General features: G+C 35.7%; 1 protein-coding gene across 2 annotated transcripts in view; it reads left to right on the plus strand.

Annotated features, from left to right (window-relative positions):
* The window catches only part of LOC137287570 (single-minded homolog 1-like), a 52,227-nt gene that overhangs the window by 12,053 nt on the left and 23,371 nt on the right, over window positions 1-16,803 (plus strand). For both annotated transcript variants that reach the window (XM_067819934.1, XM_067819935.1), the window contains exon 2: window positions 5,253-5,440. In XM_067819934.1, coding sequence (XP_067676035.1) covers window positions 5,253-5,440 — 188 coding nt within the window. The remainder of the gene's footprint in view (window positions 1-5,252; window positions 5,441-16,803) is intronic.

A 16,803-nucleotide genomic window follows, 5' to 3' on the forward strand; every position in this document is an offset into this window, starting at 1 on the left:
CCTCATTCTACACTCCTAACAGAAACATCAACTTTGCAATCAGGCATCAAATAGAGGGAATTGATGTAGTTTGTACCCAACATCTCTATGCTTCTGGAAGAGACATGTTTAAAGAATGACATCAGATGTTCCATGTGACAGAATGCGGATACAAAAGGTTCCACTTTCAATGGATACAGCTTTTCCACCATTCCATCCAAATCTGAAATGAATACTTTATATTTGATGTAATTATACAGTAATCCCCCAAATGATTTTCATTAATAACTATTTGGCCATGTCTCCCAGCATGCACCACACAGGAAATGATGCGAGGCTGGCCTGCTGATGGTTTTCTATGGATCACTCTTGTCCTGCTGCTACCATTAACAGCCTGTGTCATAAAAGAACTAATAATAGTTAACCTACAAGTTTGCCTTTTGGTGCTGAATTCTTGCTGACCATTATAGCCCTTGCTGACTGGTGCCGGAAGTTGTTAGGGAGATGCGATGGTTGGGAGACACAGTTAAATGATGTCTTGTATGTGAATCCATCCTCGTGATGGCCATAGCCCAAATGTGTTTGGAATTTCATTACATAGGAACAATATAAATATTTCAAACTCTCAACCCCCATACATACTCTCTACATTCATCACTGTAACAACAACATCTTTCTCCAAAAATGCTTTCTAAAACTGAGGGATTTTATAGACTTCCAATATTTTTGTAATACATAACATTTGTCTTTTTATAATTGTTCTTACTTGAATGGTGTTTATAGTTGCAAGAATATAGGTTATCAAGTACAACATGTTTTGAATCTGTCATCTGTCAACACTCTTCTTTCTGGTAAGTTATGAAAAGCAAAAGTAAGGGAAAGGAAACAATCTGCCATTCAGGTAGTAGTAGAACAACCAAACATGACACATACATTTGCCTTTAGAATACTAGTACCACAGTCTGCAGTTCCTGTAGTGATACCACCAAACATGACACAATCTGCAGTTCTTGTAGTGATACCACCAAACATGACACAATCTGCAGTTCCTGTAGTGATACCACCAAACATGACACAATCTGCAGTTCCTGTAGTAATACCACCAAACATGACACAATCTGCAGTTCATGTAGTGATACCACCAAACATGACACAATCTGCAGTTCCTGTAGTGATACCACCAAACATGACACAATCTGCAGTCCCTGTACTGATACCACCAAACATGACACAATCTGCAGTTCCTGTACTGATACCACCAAACATGACACAATATGCAATCCCAGTACTGATACCACCAAACATGACGCAATCTGCAGTCCCTGTACTGATACCACCAAACATGACACAATCTGCAGTTCCTGTACTGATACAACCAAACATGACACAATATGCAATCCCAGTACTGATATCACCAAACATGACGCAATCTGCAGTCCCTGTACTGATACCACCAAACATGACACAATCTGCAGTTCATGTAGTGATACCACCAAACATGACACAATCAGCAGTTCATGTAGTGATACCACCAAACATGACACAATCTGCAGTTCCTGTACTGATACCACCAAACATGACACAATCTGCAGTTCCTGTAGTGATACCACAAACATGACACAATCTGCAGTTCATGTAGTGATACCACCAAACATGACACAATCTGCAGTTTCCGTAGTGATACCACCAAACATGACACAATCTGCATGCAGTAGTATCATAAATTCCTCTTGTAAACCAAAATGCATAAATCACAGCTATTCATAAAACCCACGCAATTGATCTTAAGTCAAATTAGCCTTTTTAAAATCAAATGCTTTTCAAATTCGTGAATACATGTGAAATAAGTATTTCTGAATTTAATATTTTAATTTATGGAATGTGTGACAGTTGCCACTTACTTTGAGAAGTACATGGGGAATTTTTCTTGCATTCTGCATTCTGTTTTACAAAAAATGATACTGTTTCTTTGAAGCTAGAGTTGTCTCCTCTGTACTCTTAAGTGAGATTGACATTAAGCCCACTTCAGTGCCATCTAGTGTTAGCACAGCCAGACTAAATCTCTTGTCTTCCCCAACAACACTTAACATTGTTGTTTGCATTCTCTCAGGGGGTTGTGTGTTTAGAGGAGTCTTTGTTAGCACTACTGAAGGAGACCACTTGAAACAGTCTCGATCCGTTCAGTCTGTGGTTGTAGGGTGTTGTATCATGAGACAATATAATGTTTCATACAAATATAATTATATCTGTACAAAAGGTGCTATGTGAAGATTTGAAAGTGCTATTTTACTGAAAATATGCCATCTGTGTAAGATATTGTTGTATTAATGTGTATTGATATCACTACCTAATACTGCACTGTCATTGTAGGATCAAGTGTTTTTCAGATTTGTATGTGATCATAAACACCTGATTACATATATTGTTTCATACAGAATAAATGTGTTATCAGAGCAAATGAGAAAAGGCCCCAAGGACAGATTTTGTACAGGTACGAAATAATAATATTTAAAGATAATTAAAAAAGATCAAGTGCCATAGAGTGTACTGACAAATCCAAGTTCACATCATATAAAAATCCCTCTCTTTATGAAAAGAGTAAATGACAGTTTTCCCAGTCGTAAGCCCATCAGATTTCATCTGAGGAAGACTAATTTATAGGTAGAAGTTTTTTGATGGATAAAAATGATACCACAAAGAGTTACTCAACGACAACTGTCCCTTTGTCCAGAGTTCAAATCATTTAATTCCAGTTTTGTAGTCACATATTGTACTGCCAGCCCTGACTTGTGTGCAGTAATTGTAGAGAGATAAACCTAACCAGCGTATAATCAAGCACTGTCAGCTAACCAGTAGTTTGTTAACTCCGTAGCTTGAGTAAATGATGCGTTACATCATGGCCACAGAGTCGCTGCCCCAGACACTGGGAGCTCCTCTGGCTTAATTGCCGTAAAAGTCACATGCTGGGAGTTTATCAAAATGTTGATGGATGACGCGATGGGCACTCGAAGTTACGGAACTTCCAGAATGCTCTGTTGGGTCCCATCTGTGCACGATTGTTGCGCCCTTAAATAAAGAAACCCTCCAAAGCTTAGCGACAGATGCATTATGCAAAATGACAATGCTCGGACGTTCATAATGAGATCCTAATCGTACCATCTCCCGGAGGAGTGGGTAGTGGTTGGAGATACAATACATGAATCTCTTACAAATTAAGCCATTCACAATCTAATTCCCAATTAAAAAGGTCTGTGTTGAATATAGTTACAGAACTCTGACAGCTGCCCTTGCAACTTGACTATTGGGACTGTTGTAGCAATGAGCAATGTTCGGAGGCAAATTCTGCTCTGTGTGTTCCGAGTTCGTGATTTCTCTACGTGCTAATGAAACATTAAACCATGTTAGCTGCTTGAGGCAACGTCATTGAAACAATACCACGTCAATAGTGGCGGCAAATGCCAAAGACATAAACGCTGTACACTGTTACGCTATCCCTAGTGGCGTATGCTCTCAGTGACCGGGGCACTTTTAACATGCATGGCGGAATTGAGACAAACAAATGATCAAAATCGCGATTCCATTAAAGCCCACAGACTTTGATCTCTCTAATGACTCTGCCCTGGACATGATTTTAGCGGGAACAGTGTGACACCTATATTGTTCCCGTTGTACGCCACACTCTGTAGGAGCCTCACTTTGGACTGACTGAATCAAAGGAGAACATAAAACCTACTCGTAAACTTTTCATAGAACAATCTCATTGATTTGACATCACAGACGCATTTCATCTTTGAAATATATCGTTAAGATGGTTTTCTATGAATCTGTTGTGCTGCAAGTCTGTATGCAAGTGTTTCACTGTATTACTTCAAGATGCTGGTGTCAAGTCTAACTGGAGTCTTGCATGAGAGAACTTAAGTGAAACAAAATTTTTATGTCTTATGAATGTTCTTGAAATGGAAATATTTTTATGCTAGCAACATTATTAGATGTTTACATGCAATTGATTGTTCATAGTGAAAGCCATTTGTCAACATCTGGTTTGAAAAGATCTGATGGATGTAATAGTTATCTATCATTGTAGAATTTGGGAGGAGGTTTGCCATTTCAAAAAATAAATGTCAGCAAATAAAGTATCCAAATTCATATTTCTATGTTATAACCATTGAAGCCAGCCCTTCAAAGTGACCTTATTATGGTAGTAAACCAGCCTGCATTAGACTGTGGTAGTAAACCAGCCTGTGTAGGACTATGATAGTAAACCACTCTGTGTTAGACTATGGTAGTAAACCAGCCTGTATTAGGCCATGGTAGTAAACCAGTCTGTTTTTGACTATGGTAGTACGCCAGTCTGTGTTAGACTGTAGTAGAAAACCAACCTGTGTTTGACTATGGTAGTAAACCAGTCTGTGTAGGACTATGGTAGTAAACCATTCTGTGTTTGACTATGGTAGGAAACCACTCTGTGTTCAACAATGGTAGTAAACCAGCCCGTGTTGGACTATGATTGTAAACCAGTCTGTGTTTGACTATGGTAGTAAACCATTGTGTGTTAGACTATGGTAGTAAACCATTGTGTGTTAGACTATGGTAGTAAACCAACCTGTGTTTGACTATGGTAGTAAACCAGTCTGTGTAGGATTATGGCAGTAAACCAGTTTGTGTTTGACTATGGTAGTAAACAAACCTGTGTTTGACTATGGTAGTAAACCAGTCTGTGTAGGATTATGGTAGTAAACCAGTTTGCGTTTGACTATGGTAGTAAACCAGTCTGTGTTCAACAATGGTAGTAAACCAGCCTGTGTTTGACTATGATAGAAAACCAGTCTGTGTTTGACTATGGTAGTAAACCAGTCTGTGTAGGATTATGGTAGTAAACCAGTTTGCGTTTGACTATGGCAGTAAACCAGTCTGTGTTCAACAATGGTAGTAAACCAGCCTGTGTTTGACTATGATAGAAAACCAGTCTGTGTTCAACAATGGTAGTAAACCATTGTGTGTTAGACTATGGTAGTACACCAGCCTGTGTGTGACTATGGTAGTAAACCAGCCTGTGTGAGACTATGGTAGTACGCCAGTCTGTGTTAGAGATTGGTACTGTGTACAGTTCAAGTTCTAAGCTTGCTTTATAAAATAACCATTTTGCATAATTTTAACAAATATTCATTACTCTATTGCGTGATTATAACTATATCCATCAAATTTGTATCATTCACAAGTTGTTGATTTGCCTGTATTAGTTCCTATCTTCATTATGTTGTTTCTTGTTGCAGCCCCAAGGCCCCAATAAAGGATCCGCCCAAAAGTAACCCCAGTAAGCGGCACCGGGAGCGCCTCAACGCTGAGTTAGACCATCTTGCTAGTCTCTTGCCCTTTGAGCAAAGCGTCATTTCTAAGCTGGATAAACTCTCTATACTCAGACTGGCCGTTAGCTACCTCAGAACCAAAAGCTACTTTCAAAGTAAGTTCAAATATTGTCATTTTTTAATTTAAGGAAAGTTGTATTATATTACCCCTCAAAAGTTTAGACTTGCTTGTGTAAATGTAGTCACTTACTTCAGTCAACTGTTCTAAACTAGATTTTGCAAAATAAACCATACAGTTTAAACGTATTGTTTATACATGAACTGATGTATTGTAAAACAAATTTGTAACATTGAAAAGATAATTGTCCTGTGTTAAAAACAATAATGAAATTCAGTGAAAAATGTCAAACTCTTTTACACCAAAATGTAGCTTTTCACATGCGCGATATTTGCACAAGCTTTTCAGTAATCTGATGCATGATCCACATGCAATTAAGTTGCATAAGGTTTGCAGCTGTTACCCCTACGTTAGTGAAGAATCTTTGATGTAAGCATACATACATACATACATGACATATAGTGCATGTTTCTAGTGAGTGTGAACTTTTGATACGTGGTATAGACTGATATCCAAATGAAAACATGCCTCTCAGGCATTGACACATCACTTAAAATCCTACTGAAATCATATGAAGTATATTTTCATCCATGAAATAAAATGCTTATCAAATATATTGAGAGTTTAATATATTCCCCGGATGTGCTTGTTAGTACCTTTTTTCTAGGAAAACAATATAAAGTCTTTTTCCAACTTTTGTTGTCACTTTTGAGAAAATATGCCAATATGTAGCATATTTGTTTTATGCTGCCAACTGTGAGTCAGTGTCATGTTTTCTTGTGTCCAGACAATATGGTTGTGGATGGTATTTAAGCAGGAGGACAGCTTCAGTGATCAAACTGATTTTGTCTGATTTGTTCAGAATTATCTGACAGCAGGCCATAACAAGCTTGGCATTTAATTCATGATATTTCTGACAATTTTATGACAATTTCCTAAATTATTATTTTACATTTCATGACATTTTCATAATTTTCAAATATCCCCACCCCCCAATTAAAAAAAACAACCAAAGAAACACTAGTACTTTTACAAAGTAAGACTAAATTAACTTGTTAGAACCTCACACGCTGAGATTATGAAACTGTCAATCTAGATAAATCAACAAAACATAGAATAAAATTTCTCATGGATTGGCTCTTTATCAATACACGTATGTATATGTTATACAGCCATTGCAAATGGTGCCACTAATGGTTTTGATATCAGAACGTACAATCAAATTCCATTTTTTTAAGATTTCAGTTTCAAAACCCTTTGTGATAAAATGGAAATGTTTCTGCCCATCCTGTCCTAGAGTCTGTTATACCATGGCTATTGCAACTTATTACAAGAATGAAATATGTCACTTGTCAGCCAAATGTATAATTACTAGTTAATAGCGCTACAATATCTTTACCAATGATAGACTGTTCAAAGATAATTTTCACTTTCACCCCATGCAGAGGATATTGAAAACTATCTTCCTGATGATATCATGGCTATTATAGAGGAAATCTCGAAAGGAAAACAAAGACACGTCACGAGTATTTATGTTGCGCATTAGAGGCTTGTGACCCAAGAGCTCGCTGACCTTTGTAATAATGGTAAACCCCCAATTTAGGATGTCATGTTGCTTCTGGAATCTATTAAGTGTTCATTGTGTGCTTAAAGATGAGGCAGCTTGTCGGATAATGATTTTAAGTAATTTTAGGATTCAATATTTAATAATTTGTAGGAAAATATGCTTCCTTGGTGCTATTCAATGACTGTAGTATTAAATTCTTTTCTGGAATAAATATGATAGACTGAAATAAGATAGCTTTTCATGGAAAATGAATCTATTTTTTGGAATAATTCTGATAAATTTCTTGAATTTATGTATTGGATTTATTAATAATATTCTATGGTACAAAAATTATTATTTATAAATTTTTCTAGGTTTTTAAGTAAGAATATATTTTGTATTTACCATCTACCACTGAAATTTAATCGATCTAGTTCTACCTTGTATGGTACTGTTGAATGCATTCTAAGCCAGTCAGAAGCATAAAAAATATGTATCCTAGCAAAAGAATTTGTATCCTTGTCACTTCAGTAATCTGTCATGTGTGAATGGACTATTTATCATGTGTATTTCATATGGAACTGATCTCTGCTAATCACACAACATCATAACAGGCCTGCATTGCCTTGATTAATACACAGATAGAGTTGCACTCCTGTTCATAGCACGTCTATTTCAAGTCAGTGGCAGCTGAAATGAACACCACATACTCACTAGTTTCAATCACAGAGAGTGCGGTGTACATTTCCAACACGTTTACTTCTTCTAACAGCGAGGAGATTAGGAAGAAAGTGTTGTATACATTGATAAGGTTTATATTCCTGTGAGAAGGAATAAAATGCTTCTGTTTTGCACCAGTTTGATTCGTAAATTAATTATTCATAATACCATTCGATTTAATTACCTTGTTTGCAATCATTATAAAAAATAAAAAAATTGAGTAATTGTTTTGTTTCACCATTGAACCTGAAATATTAAGAAAAATCTCCCCCAAAATAAAACATCACAATAGAAAGTTATGACAGTTAAAAGAGTGTTCCATTTACTCCAAAACAAAATTAGTGTTTTTGACATTGCAGAATGTACCCAGTAACAGAGACTGGCCTGAACTGAACAACTCAATCAAGTTATCTGACAATGATATCCCTCCTGCTAAGAATCCCCATATCAAGTATTTCAAGAAAATTGGACAAAAATATGTCTGTTAGGAGGGTACTCTGTAAATTTAAGTCGTTACATCTAGTCAAGCATTTGTGATAACTTAATCTCAGGCCATGTTCTATGTCCATTACGACATTATATTATGTTAAAAGAACTCAGCCTTGTCTGTTACCAGTTTCAGCTGAAATCCCTCGTCTCATAGTTCATAAGCTTGTGCATTCCTTGCTATTAACCATAAATTTAACATGATGTGATTTTCTTCCTTCATAATCGTGGCTCGGTCAGTTTGAAATTCATCGGGGTGTAGTTTAGTTCTGAATACAAAGAGAGCCTGCCCGGTTGTAGTTGGGTGCAATGGCGCATGTCGAAAGCCACTGTCGAGCCATTAACACAAGTGACAATGCACTGGGGTGTTGTACGCTATGCTTGGGCGTTGATCACAAAGGGAGTGGAAGGTTTCGTATTGTTAACACATACAATTCCATGCCGAGAATCATTGCTGGTACATAACGCATAAAACTAATATTTACCTGCAGTCATCCCATGAGTCATTTATAATGTACACGCTGGCTTGGAAAATGACACTTTTCAAGCTGTTTTGTTAGAAATTAATCTGTATTACAGGATAATATCTGGTCCTGATGTACAGTTACTGATTTACATTTGTATGTTGTGGAAAGACTAAAGTTTGCTTGATCAATAAGTATACAGTTTACAGGTTATTTTAGAAACACTGGACACTCTTCTGACTTTGACCTGGAGGAGTGAATATTTTCATTCTTTAAGCTCGTTTCTTTTTAATCTGCTCCAAATTACTGCCATTAGTGTCATTGTGATATATTTATGATATACGCTTACAATACCGTATTGATCATCCTATATATATTCACTTCCAGACACATCTGAGGAAGGGTTGCAGGGGTGTGCATCCCCAAGGGGTACTGAAAGAGGTACTGAATGCACCCATGTCTGGTTTTTCTGTCATCCAACAGGACATGTTAGATGAAGAATGACATAATTTGTAACATGTTGCATGTATGAAATATTTATATGCAAAGGGTAAGATACATACATGTCAGCAGCAAAAGAAGTTCATGTGTTCTTCATCTTAGTCAACAAGTGCTGCATCTGTTTCAGTTAGTGATAAACTATAGCTTGACATTAATACCCCAAGTGTACACCTAAACCTTCAAATTACTGAGGATTCTCTGATTTTACTATTTCTGGGTCAAATGAAATGTGCATAAGTTTCCCTGGATGTCGTTAATTAGCAGGTGATCTGTCTGAGAAAAGCTTAAGTCTGAAATATGAGTGCAGTGGCAGCGAGGCCAAGCTGAATCTGATTAGCACAATGCACATGTAATACATCACTTGTCCCACAATTGATGTGCAATCAACATGCGCCCCACTAAACCAGCTCTGTACATTGACGACACAAATGTCAGTGTAGGCAGGCAGTAAAACAGTATGAAGTCCATTTCTTTTACAATGCTGCTATGTTAATGAAATTTGCATTAGTTTGATAAAAGTGTGAGACAGGGCATGAAGTGCTGAAACATACACTACCATCGTATGTGTGACTAGAGCTGGTCATTCAAGACTGAATACAGTCTAGTATTAATTATATCAAGACTGAAAATATCCAGTATTCAATTTATTAACCATGTTATCAATACTGTTCAAGGAATATAGAGCAATCAAGGTGGTCACTGGAAAACTTCTGATGTTTATATTTTTTGACATGACAACAAATACATTAAACTATACAAAGATATATGTAAACATTAACTATCACCTACTTTTGCATTACTACTCTAGCCATTGGCAGTTATTCCCATTTGATTCAGCTACAAGGTTACATGAACAATTTTTCCAACTGATAACCTGATATTTGGAGCATGTAATTTTCAAAATTCAATGTAATTATGAAACTGGTATAAGCTTATATTTGATGAAAAGTCTTTTCAAATAGAAAGAAAACTTTTGATTGTATTATTTCAAAAACCCAGTCATCTTTATACATTTTCATTTAGAATTTGAAATTGTTGCAATTCAGGAGATGTTTTCTCACTAACCTCACCAAAACATAATAATTTTCTGTATATTGAGTGATCAATCATAACTCTTAAACGCTGACTTGCCGAATGTGCAGCGAATAACTCACTAAAAAGACATGTAAAAAATATGTGTGTACAAAGAAATATCACTTCCTTTTGTGTTAGGTTCATTTAGACTGAGTCCTTGTTAATGCCAAATGTAGTTGGAAGTATTACTGCACAAATTGTATAGACTAAAAAACCTGTATTCTCTATACCATCCAAGGAATCTAATCACAAATATAACGCCTCATCCCCTTGTGTTTAACAGGAACAATTTCACAGAAAAAGGTTTTTATCTTTGCTGTCTTACTAACTACTTGCATCAGGAAACTTGAAAGAATATTTTTGAAATTTTTAAACCAATAGGCATTATTGTTATATAATAAAAACAGTTCCTTTAAAACTATGGAAATATCAAAATATGTAGCATATGATTTTCACTGTGATGAAGATTTGAAATAGTTTGATATCATAAGACAACGTTTGTGACACCATAATCCTACACGGACATACAAACTTCAAACATTTACACATGAAATTGACAGTCATCAATTGCACATTCAGTGATGTGTATTTCATACCCCTGCCTTGTCAGTTTAATCAATGGTCTATTTGGCAAGCTTTTTATGGAGTACATGCACCCTAGTGCGTCGCCTAAGATCCCAGAGATCAGAGGTTTTGTGTATCAGCCATTGTATAAAATGATCTAATCAAGGTTGTTCGTACGTGACTGCCGAGGCATCGTCGTCTCCTGTGATCTACACGAATTGTTGTGAAAGCAGGACGACATGGATGAGGAAATGAGCTGGCCAGAGGAAAAGAACCTAATGTTCTTTCAATTACCTCCCTGCCACCAATGCGGCGCTGTCATCACAGGTCCTCCATCTTGTCAAATGAAAAATGTCAAATTTGCTTAGAGAGATGTGGTCATTTTTCCTTGAACTGAGTTAAGGTGTTATTTTTTTACTTAAGCCTATTAAGTGTTAGTGTAGGACAATTCATTTTACACAAAAAATTTAATTAAATTTCTGAAAAACTTGAAATGAAGCTATTACTGGTAACTATTGTATCCATATTGCCTGTATGGATAAAGGACCAATCTGTTCCTACTGGAAATATACAGTGACCATGTTCACCTTCACTCAGTCAGCCATGTCACATACAGTACTAATTTATGTTAATTATGGCACTTTTTCTGTTGTTTGTATCACATTAATTCTATATATTACTATACGAACTTGACATAGTCAGAATCAAATAAGCATGTAGTCAGTTTCCTTTTACAAATTTACTCTGAATTTCACAACACCTTGTGATAATCTCTCTAATTGACAATTTTTTGATTTGAAGTAAATTTGTCAGTAACCTGCTATAGAGAATTTACATTGATCAATAACTGGCTAACTGTTTTGTTTTGTGTTTTTATATTGCTGCTAGGAACATAATAATTGTACATAATGGCAAGTCTATTAGAAACAGTATGTGTCTTGAAATACATGTGATGAGTGTCTGACATGACTTGATTGACTTCAGAGCTTGTCAGTTTCAAAGTGAGCCATATGTCATATTTCAGGTTGCTATGTACCTGGACTTCATAGTGATTGAAAATATCATAATCACTAAATACATGTTCTGCATGAAAAGAACCATATTGGCAAAATTATTCTCATTGATCTTACATCTAATTATTCACAAATTTCCCACAATTTTCTTTTTCACACAGTGTAAAATATTCTTGGAAGCTGTCGATAGCATTTTAACTGATGTGCTTTCACTTGGTGACAATTTAATATTTTGGCCATCAAAGTTCCTTATTCATGCATGGCCAGACAGCAGAGGCCAGGCTCCAGTGAAATGTGGGTTCCATGTAGGTTGACGTTATCTTACAAACATCTCAATATTCTCTTTGTAGCATCTTTTGTGATGAATGAATAAACAGCCCTGCGACAGTGAAGCGATTATGCGAGAAAAAAGGAATGAAGTGTAACTATGAAAATAGGTTTCCATGGACGATTTGATTAGATTGAAAGTAAGATTTCTTTGGTGGACGGCTTTTCATCTACCAAGTCCTAATTGGCGCTACCTCCATTAGGCCAGTTCCGGACAATCAGAATAAAAGCCAAATTCTGGCGATCAGCTATATCGTTGACTGAGGGAGCTGCTCATTTTCAGACCAAGCACAGCCTACACAGGCCAGGCAACAGCATAGGATTTACAAATGGAGTCGGGACCATAATTAACTCTCACATCTGAAAAATTAAAATGGATGAACAGATTGTCTCATGAGGCCACGGCTTTCCTTAGAGTGATTTTAGATGCTATTTTCCTGTCAAGAAGTGAATTGTTGTTAATTTCATATCTGGGGAAATAGACAAGTCATAAGTCTTTGATTCTTGTTCAGATGTTGGATGGGGAATGTGAAATGCATAGAATACAGTGTCCCTGGCTTTGAGACCAGAGAGAAAAACTTAATTCCTTTGAATTACGTTACAAAATCAGCAGAAATGAGAAGTCACTAAATATATAAACTCATTAATATGAATTATACCAATGTGAAAAGAGTTTGTTGAAATATGTTTGTAATTGTTGGTATATGTTGAAACTTAAAGCTATTATTATCAACTGGAAAAAGAGTTTTTGTTTAAACTATGAACATGGAAATAATATTTTTGATATTGTACTAGAAATTGTGCTGAAATTGTTGTATGGTGCGCTTCAAAAACATAAAGGAATAGTTCAGAATTTTATTCTTCCTTCGTCAACCAGTTCAGAAATTTTTACATAAGAAAATTGTCCTAATCCTTGGCTGTGTTTATAAAGGCAGTGTCCTCTGTGCTATACACACTGATTGTCCATTGCAGAGGTGTCATCCATCAATGTTAATTTCAGACAAGTCAAGACAAATGCATTAATTAAGCAATGACTAGCGACACACGACCTAATCATCTTGTTTGAACGGGAATTTTGAGTTAATTACAGTATTTTGTTATTTGCGACAGAACACACGAGTAGTGTTTCAAATTCAATCATTGAGCAAGAAAGGCTACACTGTGTAGTTATTAATTAACTGAAATTCAATCAGCTCCTACCTTTCACCAGTCATAAATGTCCAAGGAAGGAAAGCTCTCTGTTTTATTGCCAATACTTGATTATCAACAGTGTTAGAAAACTGATGACTATACACACACTTACATCACAATAACTTGTACATTGCTTCCACATTCATATTTTGTGAAAACTTGTACATCACTTCCACATTCATATTTTGTGTACAATTTGTACATTGCTTCCTGATTAAAATTTTGTGTACAACTTGTACATGACCTCCAGATTAACAGTTTGTGTACAAATTCTACATCACTTCCTGATCAATACTTTGTGTACAACTTGTAGATGGCTACCAGATCAATATTTTGTGTACAACTTGTAGATGGCTTCCAGATAAATATTTTGTGTACAACTTCTGCATCACTTCCAGATCAATATTTATACACACTTCCGACGGCTGACAACATTTGTTTAGTCCCAATCACTTGCTGCTTATTACAGTCGTAGTGCATATGATGAACTATTGACATGATGAACTAAAGTTAGTGGTCCCTTAAAGTTTGTTACACCTGTTGTTTTCTGTGTACCTCAACAATTCTGATGACCTCCGCATGCTGGCCACTCTCTGATCATGGACTGGCCACTCTCTGATCTGGAATTATTCATATTTCATATATTTCTTCAAAAATAAGTATTTTGTATATATGATCTATCTGGGACATCTTTTTCTTTTGTTAGTCTTTGTTACATAGAGGAAATGATGGTGTACTTAAAGACAGAAATATACAATTTTCAAAGCCCATTACACTCTTAGCTTCATTCAGGTATTCTTCAAGGTCTTGGTAGTCATTTCTTAATATTGGATGAGAGCGAATATCAAAATTGAAGAATTTCTAAAGTCAGTAGATCAATAGTTTATGTGCTGTTTTTCCAAACCTATTTCCCTTGCATTTCAGATTATTGGCCAGTTGTTTTTGAAAAGCTAAGCCCAGTAAACTGCCAGTATTAATGTGTATCAGTATGTATAACTCCAGCACTTCACGATGTATCATGTTACCAGTAATAACAAATCATCACATCCCTTCTAGGGATGGTGATGCTATGTATTACTTTTAAAATAATCTATTTAATTAATAATCATTCATTAGTAGAACAGTGACAGAAATAATAACTGCTCACAGAAATAGCAAGACAGAAATGTGATTAAATTAAATATAAAAATACAGATAATTTGATTGGATGAAATCAGAGTTTAAAGAATACATAAAGGGCTAGAATGTACAACATTAATGATGGCTGCATTTATATGGGCTTTGAAGTGTAAATACAAATGGCCTGGTTCTGGTTAGGCCATTATATGCTTAAAGACGAAGAACCACCATGAAGAATTGCTTGTATTACCACATAAATTCCCCTGATCAAGGATGATCATCACGATGGACAGGACAACATCAGTCAAGAAGAACTAAATGTTACGGAGAACCCTTACTTGAGGAAACCACCATTGTGAAATGGATTTTCAGCAAAATTACCCTTGATGAGACCAAAAATATTGCCTTGTGCGACTTCATCTAGGCTGATTATTATTTTGAAGTCGCGAGACATGTAATTTTCCGAGCAGGATTCTTTTTGCCAGTATGTAATTTGAATTGGTAATACCGTGGCCAGATTAAACTTAACGATTGATTGTTTAAAGTTTAGGGGTAAAAATTACAGACCTCTTGAGAGGAATCTCTCAAAATGGCTTAATATTAGAAGGAATGACTAAAGATGAGCTTATACACCATGATAGCTGAACGGCCAGGAAACGCAATGGCATATTTCTTCTGACTTGATGATGCATATTATTTTGCAATTTTGCTGATAATGCATCAAGGGTGGTTATTTCGCATTTCCTTAGGAGTTGTTTAAATAGTCGTAAAATCCATTCGCAGCCACAATCGTCCATTCACTGCATTGTGTGCCGATCAAGCAATCTTGATCTCTTGTGATGCATGTTTTATTGACCTAAAAGATTATTATTATGAAAGAAAATAGGATGCAAACATCGCAGGGCTATAGCATTAGTTAAGGATGAGGTGAAGCTGAAATGATATAACTTCAAAGTATTATGAAACAAGTTGTAACATTTTAAGTATGTTTTGAAAAAATATCTATTTCATTCAAGAAAAATATAACAAGGATTATATTCTTGTTTGCAAGTGAAACATTCAATTTTATCATATGTAGAATCATTAGCCATTTCTTGTAAATTTTCAGTAACAACATAAAATAAAAAAGAGTCATTGTCAGGAATAATTTGGAAATTGACAGTAAAAATATATGAATTCATTTGGCAAATAGTCAACTAAAGAGAAATAGAAATTATTTGAATAGCAAATTTAACCTGATATTACTCTGAAACAATATGTTCTTTAAATGAAAGGAAACTTGCTACAATATTAGCGTAAGAACTTTGATTCTTTACTCATAAGGTTTGAGTCAACCCAATGCAAAGGGACAGGTGAGAGAGTACTGAATTTCGCGCCATTAGCCGTGAGTCATGATCAGAATGGGGCAACCTCAGCCTAAGATTTGTTTTCTGAAACCTGAGAAATTTAAATTCAGGAAAAATGTAGCCTTTATATGCTGTCTAACAATCAAAACAGCTTTAGGAAAACTGAGAAATAGGCAATTTGTACACCCTCAAGCTGAAGCAGAGTTATCAGGGACTGTCATCAAAACTGGTGTACATTGCGACGTTCATTGCGGTGTATGTTTCGGCTATCGTTACTCTCCTACAGTTACCGATTGTTCCGGTGGCTTTACATCTAAAACAATACTCATGACTTCCACACAGTTTTCTACGATGCCACTTAAAGAGCATGTTTTGTCATAATGTCAAATACTTGACTAGCTTTGAGTGATGGATGTACATTACGAGACATGTGCTAGCAACTCGTATTACACCTGGAGAATAATGAGTAGCCATGCTGGTATTGAAATGTACATAAGCTCTAAAGTGGCATATATTTCACATATATATTACCTTGTTGTTATCTCATCTGTTTACACATGAGTTGGAGGATATTTCACATCTAGAACAGTGTTACATTTCATTCATTCTTTTGGGTAATGAGACAATATACAGATTTCATTACTTTCTGAAAACCCTAAAAAATGCAATGTGGAATTTTTAAGAGATAACTAGATTGGTTGGTTGGTTGCTGAGGGAAATAAACCTTTGTGACAAGTGTTATGGGCAGAATTAAAAAGTCTCCGGAGATATTGAGTGGAGAATGTCGAGAGTTATTGCAAGTTTCAGTTACGAAAGCTATCTTGTGTTGACATGATATGTAATTAACAACATTCACAGGTGCAGAGGTATGTCAAACACAAAGTGTTTTCTAATAGAGTATCATATTTCATAAGATGTTCATAGCTTAAAAAAGTAACAACATACATGATTCTGGCACAGTTTGTTTGTATCTCTTTAAACAGATATAATATTTCCTATCAAAAGACAAAAATTCTGTTGAAAGGGAGATTTGAGAAAAGAACAAATGC

This window comes from Haliotis asinina, chromosome 6 (genome assembly GCF_037392515.1).
Source record: "Haliotis asinina isolate JCU_RB_2024 chromosome 6, JCU_Hal_asi_v2, whole genome shotgun sequence".
Lineage (NCBI taxonomy): Eukaryota > Metazoa > Mollusca > Gastropoda > Lepetellida > Haliotidae > Haliotis > Haliotis asinina.